Source organism: Bubalus kerabau, chromosome 4 (genome assembly GCF_029407905.1).
Source record: "Bubalus kerabau isolate K-KA32 ecotype Philippines breed swamp buffalo chromosome 4, PCC_UOA_SB_1v2, whole genome shotgun sequence".
In the NCBI taxonomy this organism is placed as follows: Eukaryota; Metazoa; Chordata; class Mammalia; order Artiodactyla; family Bovidae; genus Bubalus; species Bubalus kerabau.
Genome location: NC_073627.1, coordinates 143,351,518 through 143,371,083, shown reverse-complemented (window position 1 = coordinate 143,371,083; position 19,566 = coordinate 143,351,518). Strand labels below are relative to the sequence as shown.

Below are 19,566 nucleotides of genomic sequence, written 5' to 3'. Positions count from 1 at the left end.
GATCACCGCTGAAATTCGTGAGGAGTGCCAGAGGCTCATTATTCTAGTCACTCTTCTTGGGAATATGTTGACATTTTCCATAATAGAACGTCAAAAGAGCTAAATGGGGTGTAGCTTTGTACATGCAGGTGGTAGGTGTGCCCTGATGTTGGTGTGCAATCAGCTCAGAGACCTCTGAGTGTGTGAGTGCAGAAGCGAGTTCACCATGTGCGAGTATGGTGCAAGCTGCAGCGTGCCTGCAGTTGGGGCCAGCACCTAAGCAGGGCAAGGGGAAGTTTCTGCTCTGTCCAGGCCCTGCACCGTCACCCCAGAACCCTGCAGTGATTCCCCTCCTGATCACAGTCAGTCTAGGCATTGGCGCCACAGCATCCTTGTAGTCAAGTGTGTGAGACACGGCGGCTGTGTGCCTTGAACTCGGGACAGGGTGCGTTGGTGTGTGAACACGAATGTTGGTGTTTGGATGCCGGGCACGGAGGACTGGTGTGGGGCCCCTACCTCGGACGTGTGCGGCCAGGGAAGGACCCCGGACCGGAGTTCAGTGATGGGGAACGCCTCACTCTCCTTTGCACGATCCCCAGCAGCTCTCCAGCGCCCTCTCCTCCCCGAATCTGTCTGTATGGAGGGTGTGAGACACCTGTTGGGGGGCTGGAAGCCGCAGAGCCCCCCCACCTCCCGGGGCCTCCCCCTGCCTCCCCGCCCGCCCTGCCCCGCTCGGGTCCCGCCCTCGCGGCCGCCGCCAGCAGAGCAGCGAGTGAGCGCACGGAGGCCGGAGGGGCGCGCAGCGGCAGGAGCGCACGGCAGGGGACCCTGCGCAGGGAACCGAGCCGCGACAGGGGCCGCCCGAGAGGCGGGCTGAACGGAGGGAGCGCCGTGGAGACTACGGGAGCAGCGGGCCGCGCCAGGCTGGTGAGTGTGGCAGCTGGGAGCCAGGGAGCGGGCGAGGAGACCCCGGCGTCCCCGGGGTCCCCTTCCCGGGGTCTGTCCCGGGGATCCTCTGTTCCCGCTCCTCCTCGGTTCTAGTCCTCAGCCTCTCTGCCCCGTCTCCGTCTTTTCCCCTGTCTCTGCCCTCCTGCCTATTAACTGTTTTGCCCTGTCTCTAATGTCTTTCTTCTGTCTCTGTCTCCTGCTGCGTCGGTCTTCTCTGGTCCCTCTCTACCCTGGTCTTACTATTTGTCTGCCTCTGTCTCTCTGTGACTCTCCCTGGACAGCCTGTCACTCAGGTCTTTGATTTTTTTCTCTTGCTCCTCTATCTCCTACCTTCCCAGTCTCTCTTTCTGATGTCTCTATTAATCTCATCTCTCCCCATCTCTGTCTCTGCCTGCTATCTCTGCCTCTCTCCACCTTGGTCGCTCTCAGTCTCTTGTCTCTCCCCATCTCTCGGTCCCATCTCCATTTCTATCCTCACATCTCCTTGTCATTCTGTCTCTCCCCTCCATTTCTCTCTGTTTCTTGGTCCTTGTCACCCTCTTTGATCTGCTCAGTCTCTACCTGTGCTCTGTCAATGTCCGTTTCTGCCTCTCTGGACCCGGTCCGGGTCTCTCCTGCTCTTTTTACCTCTCGGTGGATTTCTGAGAAAGCGATCTTTCTGACTTTTTCCTCATGCCCCCCCTGGTGCTTCCCTGAATCCATGACCACCTCCCCTTGGTTGGATCCAACGCCCATCATTCCCTCCCCCACAGGCAGCCCTTTCCTCAGGGCCCCGCCTGGTGCCAGCCCCTCCACCCGTGGGGGGACTGCGCCTGGAAGCTGTCATGGAAGCCCTGCAGAGACAGCAGGCAGCCAGGCTGGCCCAGGGGGTGGGGCCATTGGCCCCTCCACACCCACCACCACCACCACCACCACCAGCACCACCGGGGCCTTCCTTTCCTGGATCCCGCACCCTGGAGGCCCCTGAGAGGGGGTTGGGGGAGGTTGGAGCTGAGGAAGAAGAGGATGGCCAAGATGAGGAGGAAGAAGAAGCTGGGGCAGAAGATGAGGCAGCCGAGGAGAGCATGCCAGGGACCCGGGGCAGCAGCTCACCTTCCAGCCAGCCCCCTGGACCTCATCCCCACGAGTGGACCTACGAGGAGCAGTTCAAGCAGGTAGGACCCTCTCAATGTCAGGCCCTCCCCCTTCCTACTCTTTGGGCAAAACAGAGCAAGGAGATTAATAGCACACCCACCCCCACTGTGCTCTGCAGGATGGAAGGACAGAGATAGAGACCTGGAGAGAGACAGTGGGGAGACAGGGAGAGACAGTGACAGGGAGGGAGAGACAGACACGCTGAGAGACAGAAAGAAGGCGCGCACCACGAGGTGCAGGAGACACCCAGAAAAATGGAGGCTGACAGACTGAAGGCACTTGTTGAGGCTGGAAGGGCAAGTGGGAGGGGTGTAGGAATCTTCAAGAATTCTGAGGGAGGGGGATCTGGGAACTGGGGATTCCAGTGCTAGCACTATGCCACCTTCTCCACATCAAGTCACAAGGTCAAAGTCCAGGGACCAGTTGGGGTGTCCTGGGATGCCTACCTCCATCTTTAAAAGTGGAGTGGAGGTTGCCACTCCTTTGGCAAGCTGATATCCACCTCGTCTCTTTCTTGTCCCCTTCTCCCCATCCAAGTCCTCTTTCTGGCCTGAGTCCTATGGGGTGACAGTTGCCAGCCCGCGATGACCACTACAGTCACGGTGGGACTGAAGGGCCCCTGGGCAGCTGGGAATGACAGGGCCTTCCTCACAGGGCCTTAATTTGAGGCTCTTCATCCCCTGGGAACCCATCTGGATGTTATTCTAAGGCACTACTCTAGGCTGTCATTAGAAGGTGTTATGCAGGGCACTGATTCTAGGTGTACTATTCTGGTGGTGTTACTCATAGGATGTTGGTTTGGGGTATTTTCCTGAAGTGTTAATCTGTGGTTAGACTCTGTGGCTTTTGTGTAAAACTTGGACTGTTTCTCAGGGTTCTGTTACTCTGGAGATGTGGCTCTAGTGACTATTTCTCCCAGGTGTAATTCAGAGGCTTATTACTTGGAAAGCAGGCATGTTATCTGCAGGTATCCATTTAAGACTTAGGGCTCAGTTCTTGTGGGAGTGTAGAGCTAAAGGTGCATCTCTGGGGTTTGTTACTCATGGGTATTTTTTTACTCTGAGAGTTCCTATTGGGGGATGGAGTGTTACCTGTCGGTGTTTCTCAGGGATTGTTACTTGGGTAAAAGACACTGTTACCTTAGGGATTGTCCCTCCTTGGGGTATTTGAGAGCTGATACTGGAAGTAGGTGACTGAGAAGGGGTGGGAGGATCCCTGGCCTTTCAAGTCCTCACCCTACAGGTCTTGGGTGGTCCAGGGCCATTGGCTCTGTGGCAGCTTCTGAAGTAGAGGAAACTGTTCCTGGAAGGAGATCAGACCAGAATGTGGGCTGAGAGGCCCTAGGTTTCAATCCAGCTTTCCTGAGCATCCATCCTGCCAGAGGGATGGGTTAGAGGCCTCTCCGCCCCTCATCCCCAGTCCTGGCACACAGACATGTGAGCAGCAAGAAACCCTAGCACAAATGAACGAGTGAATGAGTGACTCAGCCATATCTGTCAATTTCCTCAATGTAGAACATAGCACCAGCCTGACTTCCTCCCTGGGGCTCTGGAAGGCAGGCAGAACCTCTGCAGCTTTCTCTTCCCTTACTCCCCAGGTGGGTGGTGTTAACTGCCCAGGGCACAGCACTACTAGCCAGTAGAGGGTGTCTGTATGTATCTGGGGGGCGGGGGGGAAGTGTCCCTACCTGCCCCCAGGGCAAAGAGCTCAATGCTCTCTCAGGAAGTCTATGTTTCAGAACCACCTTGCCCCTTCAGCTGGGGTCCTTTATCCAGGGGTTCGAGTTGAAGGGGGTCCCAGTGCGGAGGCGGGGGTGGTGGATACAGAGCTGGGAAATGACCTCAGTTTTTCCCCAGCTGTACGAGCTCGATGCAGACCCCAAGAGGAAAGAATTTCTGGATGACCTGTTTAGCTTCATGCAGAAGAGGGGTGAGTGGGTTGATGTAAGGGAGGGACCCTCACGAACCAGGTTCAAGGAAGGGAAACCCCAGGGTTTAGTCCTCAGTTTGGGTCCTCTTTGCAGAGATCTGAGCTTGGAAGCACCTATCCTTTGGGTCCTCAATAGCGTCTTTAACCTCTGACCCTGCCCCCCTTCTCCACCCAGGGATTAATTAGTGGGCAACCCGCTGGCAGGTTAATGAGTGTGGGATCAATTGGGAGGGTGGGAGGGTGAAGTGGTAGGGGGCTGGCCTGGGGTGTGGGGGTTTCCAGAATTGGGGGACTGGGAATGCCTTGGTTCTCTTCCCTGGCCCTTCCTCCAGCCTCGTCTCTCCTCAGTTTCCCCTTGCTTCAGGCAGGAAACATCCAATGTGTTTTGCAGCAGGAAGGACTGGAATTAGACCCAAGGAAGGACTTCTTGAGGGGTAGGAGGTGCTGTGGAGGAGAAGGAATTCCTTTCCAGAAATCTCAGAGCCAGAAGTGAATGCAACAAGGGTCCATGAAGGGATCAGGGTGGGCGGCAGTTCATCACTTCAGCTTCTCCCCAGATTCATGGGTCCAGAAGACTGACTCATTATCTCTCTCTACAAAGCTAATTAACTCACTCCTAGAGCGGCCTGATAAGCCGCTAATTAACTGGCTGCACTGGCTCCCACCCCCACCCCCTTAGTGCAGCTGGCGGCCAAAGTCCTTCAGGTCCCCACCCCAGGGCCAGGCCAGCACCCCGCGCAGGTCCCTTCCCAACCAGGGACCCTCAGTGGGGCTCCAGGGCCTTTTGCTCCCCAGGAAGGCTGGGTCATTCTGATCCGAATGTCCCCTCCCTGCCCCTTCCTCCTGGTATCCCCTCCACTGGGTAGGGTAATGTGGTCTGAGCAGATCCCAGCTCCCTCTTCCCCCCAGCTCTGCCTCCCTCAGGTCCCTGCCTTACTTTGCTCCCTGTGCGGGGGAGGGTGTCCCGCGGGGCCGATAATTTCCCCCCATTAATCAGACCGCAGCTAATTGTTCGGGTCCAAAGGCGGCAGCGGAAGGGGCCGAGATCGGTAAGGAATTAACTGGGGCCCATCGCTCAGCGCAGACAGGCCCCTTTGTCAGGACCGGCCGGCGGGGGCGGCGGGGACTGCGGAGTCGGCGAGCCGCGGCGGGGGCTGCTTCTTCCATTCACCATCCCCTGCCTCTGCAGCCACCCAGGGGCCGCTACTTAGAGGAGTCTGGCTCTTCAGCACTGTCAGGAAGTCCTTCCTATGGTCTACCCCAGGGGGCGGCAAACTAAAGCCAGGAGGCCAAAGCTAATCGCCCACGATAAAAGAAGGGGGGTTCACGTTTTTAAATAAGGGGAAAATTTGAAAGACGAATAACCTTTCTGCACGTGTGAAATTTGAATTTAAGAGTGTGAAAATAAAGTTTTATTGGATTAGAGCCGCGTTCATTCCTTTAAATATCCTCTATATTCTATTCCTTTGAATATCCTTTCAGCCTGCAATGGCAGAGTGGAGTAGCTCTAAGAGACTGGCCTGGAAAGCCTAAAACATTTATCATTTGTTTGGCCCTTTACAGAAGAAGTTTGCCACCCTCTAGTCTAGCCTCCCGTCCTTCCTGCTACAGTGGAGGCTCTGGAGGCTGTGGGCTCCGCCTGCAATCCCACCTCCTCATCGCCAGGGCCTCGCCAAGACAGGTCCAGGCAGCCGATTCCTCCACTCTCTGAGGATGCCGGCAGACAGGGTCTTAGTGTCCTGACTCTCTGCTCACCCCTCATCAGGGACACCCGTGAACCGTGTGCCCATCATGGCGAAGCAGGTGCTGGACCTGTACGCGCTGTTCCGCCTGGTGACGGCCAAGGGCGGTCTAGTGGAAGTCATCAATCGCAAGGTGTGGCGGGAGGTCACGCGCGGCCTCAGCCTGCCCACCACCATCACGTCGGCCGCCTTCACTCTACGCACCCAGTGAGGCCAGGAGCGCGCGAGCGGTGGGAGCGAGGCGCGGGAGCTGGGGGCCGGGGGCTTGGGGGGCTCCCCCTGAGGGTTCTTGTCCGGGTGTGAGGCTTGATCAGCTGGGCCCAACCTCCCACCCCACCCTACCCCGTCCGCTCCTAGGTACATGAAGTATCTGTACCCGTACGAATGCGAGACGCGGGCGCTCAGCTCCCCTGGGGAGCTCCAGGCTGCCATCGACAGCAACCGGCGCGAGGGCCGTCGTCAGGCTTACACCGCAGCCCCGCTCTTCGGCCTGGCTGGGCAGCCACCTCGGGGCACTCCTGGCTCCGCCCCTGAGCCCGGGCCCGCCCCGCCCACGCCCAGCCCACGCTCTGCTCATGGCCCCGCCTCTGGCCTGCCGGCCCACGCCTGCGCGCAGCTAAGCCCGAGCCCCATTAAGAAAGGTGTGAGGGTAGAGCAGTTGAATTTTGAGGGTCTCTGAGACCTAGAAGGGTGCTGAGATAAAGGGAACATTAAAATATGGGAACTCTGAGGTCTGGGAGGCATCGAAGTATGGGGACAATAAGGACTGATGGGCACTGAGGTTTGGTGCATGCTAAGGTTTAGGTGTAGTGATGTTTGGGATCAGTGAAACGTTGGGAGCTCTGGGGTATGGGTTACCGCGCGGTGTGGGGCTGAAGCTCAGGGAAAGGTCCTTTATCCAGAGCAGCTTCATTCCACACCTGTTCACTAATGGCTTCTATCTGCATGTGGTTTATGCCTGCTATTTTCCCTGGATTATTTAACAATCAAATGCAAGGGAGGGGAGGGAGGTGGGAGGGGTCAGGATGGGGAACACATGTACACCCGTGGCGGATTCATGTCAATGTATGGCAAAAACCAATACAATATTGTAAAGTAATTAGCCTCCAATTAAAATAAATAAATTTATATTAAAAAATAAATTTAAAAAAAGCAAGGGAATTCCCCCAGATTGGACCAACCTAGTCAGGTATATTGGCCTTTTTGAGCTCTCCAGCTTCAGAGACTATGCTGAGACTGGATGGGAGGGGAGATTGAATTTGGTGCTTGAACTTGGGTAACCTCCCTTGGTCCCAGGCCTATGGGGAGAACTAGATGCAGGGACAAAGTTGTTTGGGCCAGGGGAGCTAAATGATCTGGTTTTTTTTCAGAAGAGAGCAGAATTCCCACCCCTCGACTGGCACTGCCTGTGGGCCTGGCCTTTGGACCTGCACGTGAGAAGGTGGCACCAGAGGAACCCCCAGAGAAGAGGGCTGTGCTGATGGGGCCCATGGACCTACCTCGACACAGCGCACCCCCCAGTTTCCTGCCCCGTGGCAAGGTTCCCCTTAGGGGTGAGGAGGGACTTGTTGCTGAGAGGGCTTAGCCTGTGCAATGAGGGAGGACAGACTCATCACCCAATAGGCATTGGAGGTGGGGCAGATAGATCCCTCAGCAGACACTTCTGTGATTACAGGTGTGGGGCTGAAGTGGGATGGGGGCTGTCTACAGGGATGGAGGGGGGAGCTTGTAGCTGAAATCTAATTCCCCAAAATGTGACTTCCCTGCTCCCTCCGGGACAGAAGAGCGGCTGGATGGGCCTCTCAGTCTGGCAGGCACTGGTATCAGCAGTATCAACATGGCCCTAGAGATCAACGGGGTGGTCTACACTGGTATGGGTCCTGTAGGCTGTTTCTGATCGCATGAGGTCAGGGGTATTTATGCCGGCATGGAATTTTAGACTTTCTCTACTAGCATGAGGTTTAGGGATATCCAAACCTGCATGGGTAACATGGGGTTTGGGGAATTGCTACACTGGCCTGGATTAAAGGGGGTGTTTACATGGCATGGGGTCCAAGGCATGACCTCTCTGGCATGGAATACCATGGGATGTCTCATCATGGGCTGTGTATCAGTGTAAATGTTTCTTGTTTACATGTTGGAGGGTATCTATATGGGCACAAGAGTCTCTAACTGATTCAAGGGACTTGGCTCATTGGTTGTAACAGGGCTCTGTGTGTGATATTCTAGCAATCAGGACACTGACTTTTGTTTCCCTTTTCTATTTCTTTGCCTTACCTTTTCCTGCTTGTCTTTGCCCTCTACCAATTCCTCATCTCTTTGCTAGGTGTCCTCTTTGCCCGTCACCAGCCTGTACCAGCTTCCCAGGGCCCAACCAACCCTGCACCCCCACTCCCGACAGGGCCCCCTTCCAGCACCTCACCCTGAGAACTCTTACTTGAAACTGAGAGTCCCGACCCCATTGCTGAGGGGGAAGGGGACCCATTCTTCCAGCGTGCCCATTCTAGGACCCAGCCCTGGGAGGTGACCACTACCCACTCCCACCCCCCACTGCCATATGGACTTGAAGCCAAAGAGATTTCTTTTGATGTTACATCTACCTCATTGCAAAAGGAGGGCACTTCCTCCCTGGCCAACTCCAGCAGCATCTACCAAAGAGTTCTTCCCCCAATAATAATAAGAGTTCTTACCATCATCTCCTCATGTGCTCCCCTGTGCCAATGTCATCTTTAGAACGCCACCTCTTCAAGTCAGACCTGCTTCTCTTCAGGAGCCAGGTGAAGGGATGGGTTGGGTTGTTGTAAAGGAGATGTCCCTCAGTTCATATCTGGATAATAAAGCTGTGATCCCTCCCTCCCAAGTGCTTCCTCTCCTTCTTGTTTGGGTCTGTGGGTTGGGGAGGAAGAGGAATTACGTGGTATACACAGGCTGTGTTGGGCCAGGGGTTTTCAAGAAGGAAGACAGAATAGCAAAGGCCATGAATAGGAGAACACAGTCTCATGAATCAGACTGAGTTCAAATCTCGATCCTGCCACATCGGTACAGTGTTGAGTGTTCTTGGGCAAGACGCTTAATCGCGTGAACCTTCAGTTCAGTTCAGTTCAGTCGCTCAGTCGTGTATGACTCTTTGCCACCCCATGAATTGCAGCATGCCAGGCCTCCCTGTCCATCACCAACTCCCGGGGTTCACTCAAACTCATGTCCATCGAGTCTGCGATGCCATCCAGCCATCTCATCCTCTGTCGTCCCCTTCTCCTCCTGCCCCCAATCCCTCCCAGCATCAGAGTCTTTTCCAATGAGTTAACTCTTGGTGGCCAAAGTACTGGAGTTTCAGCTTTAGCATCAGTCCTTCCAAAGAACACCCAGGACTGATCTTTAGAATGGACTGGTTGGATCTGCTTGCAGTCCAAAGGACTCTCAAGAGTCTTCTCCAACTCCACAGTTCAAAAGCATCAGTTCTTCGGCACTCAGCTTTCTTCACAGACCAACTCTCACATCCATACATGACTACTGGAAAAACCATAGCCTTGACTAGACGGACCTTTGTTGGCAAAGTAATGTCTCTGCTTTTGGATATGTTATCTAGGTTGGTCATAACTTTCCTTCCAAGGAGTAAGCGTCTTTTAATTTCATGGCTGTAATCACCATCTACAGTGATTTTGGAGCCTAAAAAAATAAAGTCTCTTAGAAGATTCCAAAAGTATCTCACGGAACTTCCTACTATTCTATGGGAATGGACCAATCTTACAATAATGGGTGTATTTATATGTGCAACCTCGGGGAAAGGGCAGGGGAAATCTCTCTGGAACACTGGAATTGGAAGAAGAGAGGCAAAATTCCTCTTGACAAGCAAGGGCTGGAAATTAGCGCCTGACAGGTAGCCGTTGCCTAGGTTACCAGGCAGCTTTTCGTGGGCCCTGCCGGCCACTTCCGCATCGAAGGGCTGAATTGTTGCGTCACTTCCTGTATGCAAGAGCTCCCGTCCATTCGGATTGGCCCGCCTTCTCTATTTGGACGGATGTCCTGCCCTCTGGCTATTCCTGGCTGAGGCAGGGCAGCGGGAGCCATGGCGGCTGTAACCGATGTTCAGCGGCTACAGGCCCGGGTGGAGGAGCTGGAGCGCTGGGTGTACGGACCAGGCGGGTCTCGGGGCTCCCGGAAGGTGAGCGATCTTGGGTCCAGTGGTCCCTCTCTGGGGCAAAGAGGAGTGGCCTATTGGCCTGGTCCTGGAGATGGATGCTGCAGCTCCAGCCCCGTTGCTCGCAACTAGGCCATTGAAATAGGAAAGGTCCGAGACCTCCCAGAGCATTTCGGACCCTCGGGATCCATTGCCATGGAGGGAACTGTGGGCTTGAGGTGGACGCAAAGAGGAGATTCCGTCTTTACCCTCGCGGGATAGTTGGGGAGACCTGACACACTCGAGAAACTGACTAATGAGTAAGAGCTTTCAGTAAGAGCCTAAGTCACAGTGAAAGGGACGTTGTAGAGCCTTGCCTAATTGCTAAGTGAATTGTGCCAAGAGAGGTCCAAGGGACCCCAAAAGAGGCAGACCAGAGATGGATAAGGAAGCCTCCAGGGAGTTAGGGATGAGTCTGAGAGGGCCAGGATTAGGAGGGAAAAGGATTGAATACTGAGTGTTCAGATATGGACTGACAGTCTTTCCCTCTAGTGGCTGAATTTTGACAGCTCACTTCCCGTCCATCCCCATTTTTACCTATGGAAAGACCTTTCACTGAAGGTGGCTGTATCGGGCATACCCTGGAGTTAAGTGCCTCAGAGGTGATGACGTCCATGCGTACACTGCTTGTGGTATTAGTTGTCACCAGATTGTGTCCCATTTGAGAACTGACTTCTCAAAACATTTTTTTCCCTTTGACATCTATAATGCAAATCCTCCTCATTTTCCTCCTATCTCTCTGGCTGCTTTTACTCAGTAAGATTGCCAGGAGAAATATCAATAACCTCAGATAGATGACACCACCCTTATGGCAGAAAGTGAAGAAGAACTAAAGAGCCTCTTGATGAAAGTGAAAGTGGAGAGTGAAAAAGTTGGCTTAAAGCTCAACATTCAGAAAACTAAGATCATGGCCTCCGGTCCCATCACTTCATAGCAAATAGATGCGGAAACAGTGGCTGACTTTATTTTTCTGGGCTCCAAAATCACTGCAGATGGTGATTGCAGCCATGAAATTAAAAGACGCTTACTCCTTGGAAGGAAAGTTATGATCAACCTAGACAGCATATTAAAAAGCAGAGACATTACTTTGCCAACAAAGGTCCATCTAGTCAAGGCTATGGTTTTTCCAGAAGTCACGTATGGATGTGAGAGTTGGACTATAAAAAAAGCTGAGCGTCAAAGAATTGATGCTTTTGAATTGTGGAGTTGGAGAAGACTCTTGAGAGTCCCTTGGACTGTAAGGAGATCCAATCAGTCCATCCTAAAGGAGATCAGTCCTGGGTGTTCATTGGAAGGACTGATGTTGAAGCTGAAACTCCAATACTTTGGCCACCTAATTCAAAGAGCTGACTCATTGGAAAAGACCCTGATGCTGGGAAAGATTGAGGGCAGGAGGAGAAGGAGACGACAGAGGATGAGATAGTTGGATGGCATCACCAACTCAATGGACATGGGTTTGGGTGGACTTCGGGAGTTGGTGATGGACAGGGAGGCCTGGCATGCTGCAGTTCATGGGGTCGCAAAGAGTCGGACACGACTGAGTGACTGAACTGATTTACCTCCTCATGTATTTGATCCTTGAATATCGGCATTCCTTACCCTCTAACCTAAAACCTATGTGAGATCATTTACTTTCATAGTCTCTCCCTCTATTCAACCCTTTAATACTGGAATTCCTCACCCTCTACCCTCTACCCTTAAAGCTTAGATCAATTCAGCCAAGAGGAAGGGATCAGCGAATATATAGTATGTGCTGCTGCTGCTAAGTCACTTCAGTCGTGTCCAACTCTGTGTGACCCCATAGACAGTAGCCCACCAGGCTCCCCCATCCCTGGGATTCTCCAGGCAAGAACACTGGAGTGGGTTGCCATTTCCTTCTCCAATGCATGAAAGTGAAAAGTGAAAGTGAAGTCGCCCAGTTGTGTCCAACTTTTCGCGACCCCATGGACTGCAGCCCACCAGGCTCCTCTGTCCATGGGACTTTCCAGGCAGGAGTACTGGAGTGGGGTGCCATCGCCTTCTCCAGAGTGACTAACACTACTTCATACTATAAGAGGGCATACAGACTGGTACGTAGGCCTGCATTTACTATATTAAGTGACCTATGATGGGTTTGGGAAACACTGGGTGGGGGCTGTAAAAGCACATGGTAGAGACGTATAGCCCAGAGGAAGAGAGGCTATACGATGAATCAATTAATAAAAGGGGCATATCTGTAGAAAGAAATATTATTCATCCATAAAAAGAAATGAAGTACTGATACCCTGCTACAAGGTGGGTGAATCTTGAAAGCATTATGTTAAGTGAAAGAAGCCAGACACAAAAAACCACATATTGTATCATTCCATTCATATGAATGTCCAGAAAAGGCAAATCCACAGAGACAGAAAATAATGTTTACTATGGGCTAGGATGAGGGGGAATGGGCTGTGATTGTTAATGACTATGGTGCATCTTTGGGGGTGATAAAAATGGATGGTATTAAATAATGCTTGAAGTGAAGTCACTCAGTCGTGTCTGACTCTTAGCGACCCCATGGACTGCAGCCTACCAGGCTCCTCCATCCATGGGATTTTCCAGGCAAGAGTACTGGAGTGGGGTGCCATTGCCTTCTCCGATAGTATGTGCTAGTGCCCCATAAACCCTAAAGTAGTTCATTACTTCCCCAATCACACATGAAACTCCCTGAGGAGTACATGATTATCTACCCGTTCATACTGAGGATTCCCAGAAAGTGGACTTGGATCTCTTAATACAAGAGAAGTGGGTAATTGTAGGGACAAGGAAGTTTGGAGTCTGAGGAAATGAAGATTCTTTATCTCTTCCAAGCCTCGAGCCAAGTGGTAAATCTTGGAATTAACTTCCACTCCCCTGGTGGCTTAGAGGATAAAGCATCCGCCCACAATGCGGGAGACCCGGGTTCGATCCCTGGGTAGGGAAGATCTCCTGGAGAAGGAAATGGCAACCCACTCTAGTACTCTTGCCTGGAAAATCCCATGGACGGAGGAGCCTGATAGGCTATAGTCCATGGGGTCACAAAGAGTTGGACACGACTGAGCGACTTAACTTCCCCTTACAGGTGGCTGATGGCCTAGTCAAGGTGCAGGTGGCTTTGGGGAACATCGCCAGCAAGAGGGAGAGGGTGAAGGTTCTCTACAAAAAGAGTAAGTGTTTCCATGAGGTGCCTGCCTGCCCTCCTTCTCAAGCCTATGCTTCCTGGTTCCCTGCCCAGGCCCTTAAGCCCAATAGGTCACTGGAGTTTCCCTTTGGGGATAGCAGGTGAAGACATTTTCCTGATAAAATGGTGAATTGGGGTATGCTTTTACTTTGTGGTTAAACCCTAAGCCCATGGTAATGTCCTAAGTTATGAGATAAGAGCTCTGCCTGAAAGTCCCCTGGGGAAGGAGAGAGGAGGAGTATGGAATTTCCATAGGCAAGGTTCAGAGGCAGGAAAGAAATCAGGCACTGAGAGCCCCAGCCTTGGCTCAGCCAGGCTTTTTTGATCATGTCAGAGCTAGCAACCTGTTCAGTAACTAGAAATCAGATAAAGTTCTGGCATGTCTTAGTGGCACAGAGGGGCAAGGTACCTTCTACCCTTGAAGATAGATCAGTGAAAATGCTAAGGGCCCAGGATATTGGAGGCATTTGTGTTCCCAGCTGTAAAGTTTGACTCTGGCCAGCAGGATGGTTAGATAGCATCACTGACTCAATGGACATGAATCTGAGCAAACTCCCGGAGATGGTGAGGGACAGGGAAGCCTGGCATACTGCAGTTCATGGGGTCCAAACAGTCGGACACGATTTAATGACTGAACAGCAGGTGATCAGAGGGAAGAGAAGGAAGTGGGGATGGGGGCCTGGTGGACCCTGTGGGTATCAGTTCCTCACTCAAGGCTCTCCCCAAGGCCGACCCTTCCCCTGATATCCTTCCTTAACAAGACTGATCCCCACTCCCCAACCTTATTCCATTTTCCATCTTGTTACTTTTCTAGTTGAAGACTTGATCAAATACCTGGATCCTGAGTACATTGACCGCATTGCCTTACCTGATGCCTCCAAGCTGCAGTTCATCTTGGCAGGTAGTGCTGGGTAGGATGTGCACATGCATCTGGGGGAAGTTGGGCACAGAGATGGCCTCCGTCTCAGTCCTCTCCTGGATGCAGCCTGGGACGCTGCTCTCTGGAATCTGGACTGTGGCTGGAGGTGGACTTATGGTCGGCACTGGGTTCAGTAGACCCTGGAGCCAGATGCAGACCAGAGTGCCGTCCACTGTGGAAGCGACTCCAGTGTTCTATCTATGGCATGCTTCTAGGATTTTCCTTTAGAACCTTCCTTACTTCTGCTCGGTAGACATAGAGCTTCTAGGAAAGGGTGGGGGCAGAGAGCATTGCCGTGGGAGAGATGAGGATATAAGCATGGGTTTCAGCATCTTGCAGGTGGGAAAGTGCTGGGATTTCAGAGTTCTAGGCAGGAACTATTGTCTTAGCAGTGTTTGCTTATCAGTTAGTTAGCTACTTCACAAGGTATGGTTTGCCATCCCCTGTGTTTGTTCATGCATTCAAGTGCTTATCTGCTGTGATCCGGACATCCAAGGTGTGAGGTATACAGCAGTGAACCAGAACATCCCTGAACCACTGCTGTGGCTCAGACACCAAGTTCAGGAGGTCTTCTCCTGCGCCAATTCTTGAGTCCAGCCTCTCCACCCCTCCCTGTGACACTCTCTCTGTGTTCATCCCCTGGCACTTGAACAGTTTCCTAAGTCCTCTTCTTTTTTATTTTTTTCTTTCTTTTTTTTCCTTTGCTTATTCCTAAGTCCTCTTCTTGACCCTAGTTTCCCGCTTCTTGCATGTGGCTCACTATCATCTTCCCAAAACACATTTCCGGCATGCCACAGTGTTTACTTTGGAACCTCAGCATGTCTGTATCTTTCTCTTCCTACTAGGATAAATTCCTAATTCCTTAGCCTACCATTCAAAGCTCCCTGTAGACTGCTGGATCTCCCCTCCCATCTAGCTGTTTCCTGTGCTCTCCTTGCTCCAGTTCAGCCAATTGAATTCTTTTTCCTCTACTGATTGACATGCATTCTTGCCACCAGATGACTGACTTAACAGTCCTCCCTTCTTGAATGCCCTTCCCACTCTGCAGTCATTGAAACCCCCTGTGCACAGGGCTATCCCAGTCCTGCTGTGCTTGTCACTGGAGTCTCCTGTTACTGTCCCAGCTCTCCAGGAACTTGTAATTGTGCCTCTCTGACCCACTGTGCACTACCTGCCTGGTATCTTCCACAAGTCCCCTCTTTCAGACTTTCCCAGGAGCCCTTGGTTACTTCAGGTCTGAAGTACTTTGTCTCCTGTGGCCTAGGAGAGGCTTTCTGAATTTATGGATAGGAGGCTAGAGGGAGAGGCCTCAGAGTTAAAACTTGGAGAAAGGTTGGATTTGGAGGCACTTAGAGATAGGGCTCAAGATAGGTCAGACCAGAGGCATCCAGGAGAGGTGGAGGCAGACTCGGGGAGTGTGCACAGAAAGAAGGGGGCAGTGGGCAGAGTGGCTGCCCCGGCTCCAGGACTCAGTCCTCTCCCTGGCCTGGTCCCCAGCTCCTCGCCTGGGAGTGGCCATGCCTGGGCCTACCTCACTGCTACTCTCTGTCTGTTCATGCCGCAGAGGAGCAGTTCATTCTCTCGCAGGTTGCACTTCTGGAGCAGGTGGAGGCTCTGGTGCCCATGCTGGACAGCACTCACATCAAAGGTACCTTCTGGGGTTGCATCTCCTCTGCTCTACGTGGGGAGGTAGGATGGGCAGGACTTCCCTGGGCTCAGACTGGCTCTGCTCCTTGTCTTTACCCTTGCCTGGGGGTACTGGCCACCTGCACTGGGATTAAAATTGCCAAGGCAGAGAGCTCAGCTTCAGAACTCAGGCAGTTTGGCCCTAAGGACACTCAGGTAAGCCCAGTGGCCTCCCACTCTAGGATTCCTTCCGTTTTACCCCACCCCTCAGCATCTGTCCTTCAGGGTATTGCAGAGGCCAGGTTTTTCTGTAAGAGTCCCTGCGGGGGCGGGGGTGGTTTATGTGAATGTGTGTGAATTCTTCCAGCCGCACTGCCTAGGGCAGTCCCTGGGCCGGGATTTTGACAAGCAGACAGTGACTTTAATTGAATCCAGATATCCATCTTGTCTGTCTCTGGAGGTATTTTTTCCAGCTCCCCCTCCCTACCCCTGATCAGTTTTCTGCTGAGCATCTGACAGCCTTAAGCTGTGGGCCCTGCATGGTGGCTGAGGCTCTGGGTATTGGGTTCCAGGTGACCAGCTTAGGGACCTTGCATTTGTCCTCAGCCCACCTGCAGGCTCCCTGTTCCCTGGGCCAGGCAGCTCTGGTCCCGCTGGGCTGAGAGCAAAGGAACAGATCCTATAATAATCAAAGCTTTCTTTACCTGCCCTGCTCACAGCACTGGGGTGGGTATATGGGGCAACTCTGGGAACCCCAAGGTTTTGTCTTCTAGGGGCCTGTATCTTCCCCTCCCCTTTGGGTCCTAGGGTAGGACTGGGGTGGGCAGGGAGCCCCACCACCACCACCTCCGGCTGCAGCGGTCGATGAAGCTGGCGTTTGTTTAGCTTCTCCACTCAATACTCTAATCCTGCCGAAGACCTAATAGACTATTGAGCAGTCCCGGGGGAAGGCACAAGCGTCATTGGGCAGTGTGCGTTGTGTTTTACAGCCGTTCCTGAGCATGCTGCCCGCCTGCAGCGCTTGGCCCAGATCCACATCCAGCAGCAGGTACTGGAGGGGAGAGGCCAGGTGGGAAAGTAGAGGTGGTGAGGCTCCTTGTCCCCACCCCTGTCTCCTGGGGAAGTAGCCTCAGGAGCTGATGTCAGCTTCAGGGGAAACTTCAGGGGAAACTTCTCCTTTGTCTTGCATGCACCTTCCAGAGGGGAAGGGACTTGCCTCGGGTAAAATCTAGGCCTCCTGCCTCCAGATTAGGGCTATCCTGAGACACCAGAGGATTGATGTTGGGAGGTACCCAAGAATTCCTGGGGATGATGTGTCCTTGACCATAGGTGGAAGAACTGTTTTTTCACTATTTCCAGGCTCTAGTGTGAAGTTCAAAGAGGGTTCAGATATAGGGGACAGCGGAGAAGGAGGCATATACCAGTAGGAATAGGTCTTTAAATGTGTGGTTCACTCCCTCTTCCATCAGCCTCAGGACTGCAGTTAGGCTACCCATAGCAGAGCCTGAAAGTGCCTCTTTAGAAATTTGCTCCTTTTAGCTCTGAGGTTAAACATTACCTTTTCTGAGGATCAAGGGCCACTGATGAGGCAGGCAGTGGGGAGTGTGGGCTCTGTCTAACGCCTTTCTTTGCCCCACCTTGGCCCCACAGGACCAGTGTGTGGAGATCACTGAGGAGTCCAAGGCGCTTCTGGAGGAATACAACAAGACTGTATCCTTTCCGCTCAGCTGGGCCCCTGAGGAGTGCTGTATGGAGCCTGGCCTTTTATTCCATTCCTAGTTCTGTCTCTCATCCCATCCCAACCAGTCTGTCTGTTCCCCAGCTCCCCCTACCTTTAGGCAGAGGCAAACATCTCTCTTCTCCCTCTCTCACATTCTCATTCTCACCTTGACCTGTGACCAGACAATGCTTCTCTCCAAGCAGTTTGTGCAGTGGGATGAACTTCTCTGCCAGCTAGAAGCTGCCAAGCAAGTGAAGCCTGTGGAAGAGTGAATGGCGCATCCCATCCCTGGGTGGGCTGGGGCAGCCAGGCTCCAGGACCTGTGCCAGCCTGCCCTTATAACAGAGCAGAAAAGAGGTGGCTCTGTATTTATTGGATTCAAGACCTACCTGGCTGCACTCAGGTGGGGCTCTGAGGTCAGAGGTCTGGTTACTTGAGATTTGCTCTTTGCACCTCCTCCCCTCATCAGTGTCCTGTTCCAGTGACAATAAAACTGTAGAGATCACTGCAGGAGTGTGTTAGCTTCCTGGTCTTGGATGGGTATGGTGGGGATGAGGGTGGTGGAGGCCAGAGTTGTCCATCTTCCTAGGAGCTGGACCACCAGCTATACCCATCCTAGTCTAGCTTCCTGGGAGATACAGAGCTCTCAGGATGAATCAGAGAAGGCAATGGCACCCCACTCTGGTATTCTTGCCTGGAAAATCCCATGGACAGAGGAGCCTGGTGGGCTGCAGTCCATGGGGTCGCGAAGAGTCTGACACGACTGAGCAACTTCACTTTCACTTTTCACTTTCATGCATTGGAGAAGGAAATGGCAACCCACTCCAGTGTTCTTGCCTGGAGAATCCCAGGGACGGGGGAGCCTGGTGGGCTGTCGTCTATGGGGTTGCACAGAGTCGGACATGACTGAAGTGACTTAGCAGCAGCAGCAGCAGCAGCAGGATGAATGCTCTCATTTGCTTGATGTGAGTGGAACATTTGGTTTTGTATCCATTTATCCCACATTTACCAAGTACACTCTAAATGTCAGATGCCATACCAGGTGGGGAGGTCACAGGTAGGGTCCACCTGATCCCTGCCCTGTACAGGATAGCTGAGGAAACAGTCATGGAAAAGGGGAGGGAACCATGTGGCACAAGGGTTCTTTGGGGGCACAGAAGAAAAAGGGATGTGGCTGGTAGCCCTGGAGAGTGATATGCAGGGTCTTTGAGAGCCAAGGGAGCAGCATGTGCAAAGTAGAGGGGACCCTCTATGTTGCTCTCCTAGTGCTATGAGAAGAGAAGGGGAGCCTAAAAGAGGATGCAGGGGGCTTTGGGGCGGGGACGGGGCGGGGCGGTGCTGTGGCTGGAAAGGAGGGAGAGTTGGTGTATTAAAGAGCAAAGAAACCGATGGCACCTCACTCCACCAAGTGTTTGCTGTCCCCTTGTGGTCTCTGGGACTGCTGCGGCTCCAGGCCCCTTTACGTCCGCCTGCCCGCCACCGTACCGGCGCGGTCTCATTGGCATCTCAAATCCAACACGTCTGAAACTCTGAGCCATCCTAGACTCTTCCCTCCTCCATCCGAACAGTCGCCAAACCCACCTCGTAGTATCTTCTAACTTAATTTACTTTCCCCCCTTCCCACTGCTGTTTCTCTGGCTCATTCTTTCAACAAATGCTTTAACAAATATTCGAGCACTTATTATAGGCGGGGCAATTTGCTAAGCACCGCGGACAGGCCCCTGGGACATGCGGCCAGGAGTCACCAGGGGGAGGCCCGAGAGCTGCGCACACGAACAGGTTTGACTTGGGCCTTGATGAAAGCCCCCTGTGGTTCGCCAGTGCCCACAGGGTGAGGTTAAAGTTCAGAACTCCATGATCAAGGCTCTCGCACAGCAGCCACACCACCCGGCACCTCTAGCTCCGGTCCAAAGAGAAACCCGCCACTCTGCCTCTAGTACTGCGGTGTGCTCAGCAGGTAACGCCCGCCGTGCATCTTCTAAGGGCCAAATCCTCCGCATCCTTCCGACGCGGACTTCGGACGCGGGACTCTTCTGCTGGCCGCTCCTCTCCCCCGCAGCGCTCTCTCCGCTCGCAAAGGAATGCTCCTTGCCCGGGGCATAACAGCGAAGACACCCCGCGTGCAGCGGATCCGCGTGTCCGGGGCCCGCTCACTCCCCGGCGTCCTGCACCTCTCAGTTTGCGAACCCCGCCCCTCAGGCCCCGCCCCGTCCG

The 19,566-nt window shown here is 53.2% G+C and overlaps 2 protein-coding genes across 3 annotated transcripts; both read left to right on the top strand.

Moving 5' to 3' along the window:
* Positions 1-1,650: 1,650 nt before the first annotated feature.
* Positions 1,651-8,569, top strand: ARID3C (AT-rich interaction domain 3C). Its single transcript, XM_055580288.1, has 7 exons — positions 1,651-2,081; positions 3,918-3,990; positions 5,756-5,939; positions 6,090-6,373; positions 7,103-7,285; positions 7,514-7,603; positions 8,059-8,569. The coding sequence occupies exons 1-7, from the start codon at positions 1,752-1,754 to the stop codon at positions 8,157-8,159; spliced, it is 1,245 nt and encodes a 414-aa protein (XP_055436263.1). The 5' UTR covers positions 1,651-1,751; the 3' UTR covers positions 8,160-8,569.
* Positions 8,570-9,738: 1,169 nt separating this feature from the next.
* DCTN3 (dynactin subunit 3) lies at positions 9,739-17,862 on the top strand. Of its 2 annotated transcripts, XM_055578870.1 has the most exons (8): positions 9,739-9,894; positions 12,989-13,073; positions 13,902-13,988; positions 15,571-15,654; positions 15,802-15,848; positions 16,622-16,680; positions 17,283-17,342; positions 17,535-17,862. In XM_055578870.1, the coding sequence occupies exons 1-8, from the start codon at positions 9,799-9,801 to the stop codon at positions 17,587-17,589; spliced, it is 573 nt and encodes a 190-aa protein (XP_055434845.1). In that variant the 5' UTR covers positions 9,739-9,798; the 3' UTR covers positions 17,590-17,862. The 2 variants fall into 2 exon arrangements, with proteins under 2 accessions (XP_055434845.1, XP_055434846.1); XM_055578871.1 differs by lacking the exon at positions 15,802-15,848.
* Positions 17,863-19,566: the final 1,704 nt, after the last annotated feature.

What these genes read in the sequence shown, in the direction of transcription:
- ARID3C (XM_055580288.1), top strand. Translation starts at nt 1,752, where the DNA reads ATGGAAGCCCTGCAGAGACAGCAGGCAGCCAGGCTGGCCCAGGGGGTG. An exon ending in TAGCTTCATGCAGAAGAGGG is followed by an intron (nt 3,991 to 5,755) that starts GTGAGTGGGTTG and finishes ACCCCTCATCAG; the next exon opens with GGACACCCGTGAACCGTGTG. An exon ending in TGGCAAGGTTCCCCTTAGGG is followed by an intron (nt 7,286 to 7,513) that starts GTGAGGAGGGAC and finishes CCTCCGGGACAG; the next exon opens with AAGAGCGGCTGGATGGGCCT.
- DCTN3 (XM_055578870.1), top strand. Translation starts at nt 9,799, where the DNA reads ATGGCGGCTGTAACCGATGTTCAGCGGCTACAGGCCCGGGTGGAGGAG. An exon ending in GAAGGTTCTCTACAAAAAGA is followed by an intron (nt 13,074 to 13,901) that starts GTAAGTGTTTCC and finishes TTACTTTTCTAG; the next exon opens with TTGAAGACTTGATCAAATAC. An exon ending in TGGAGGAATACAACAAGACT is followed by an intron (nt 17,343 to 17,534) that starts GTATCCTTTCCG and finishes ACCTGTGACCAG; the next exon opens with ACAATGCTTCTCTCCAAGCA.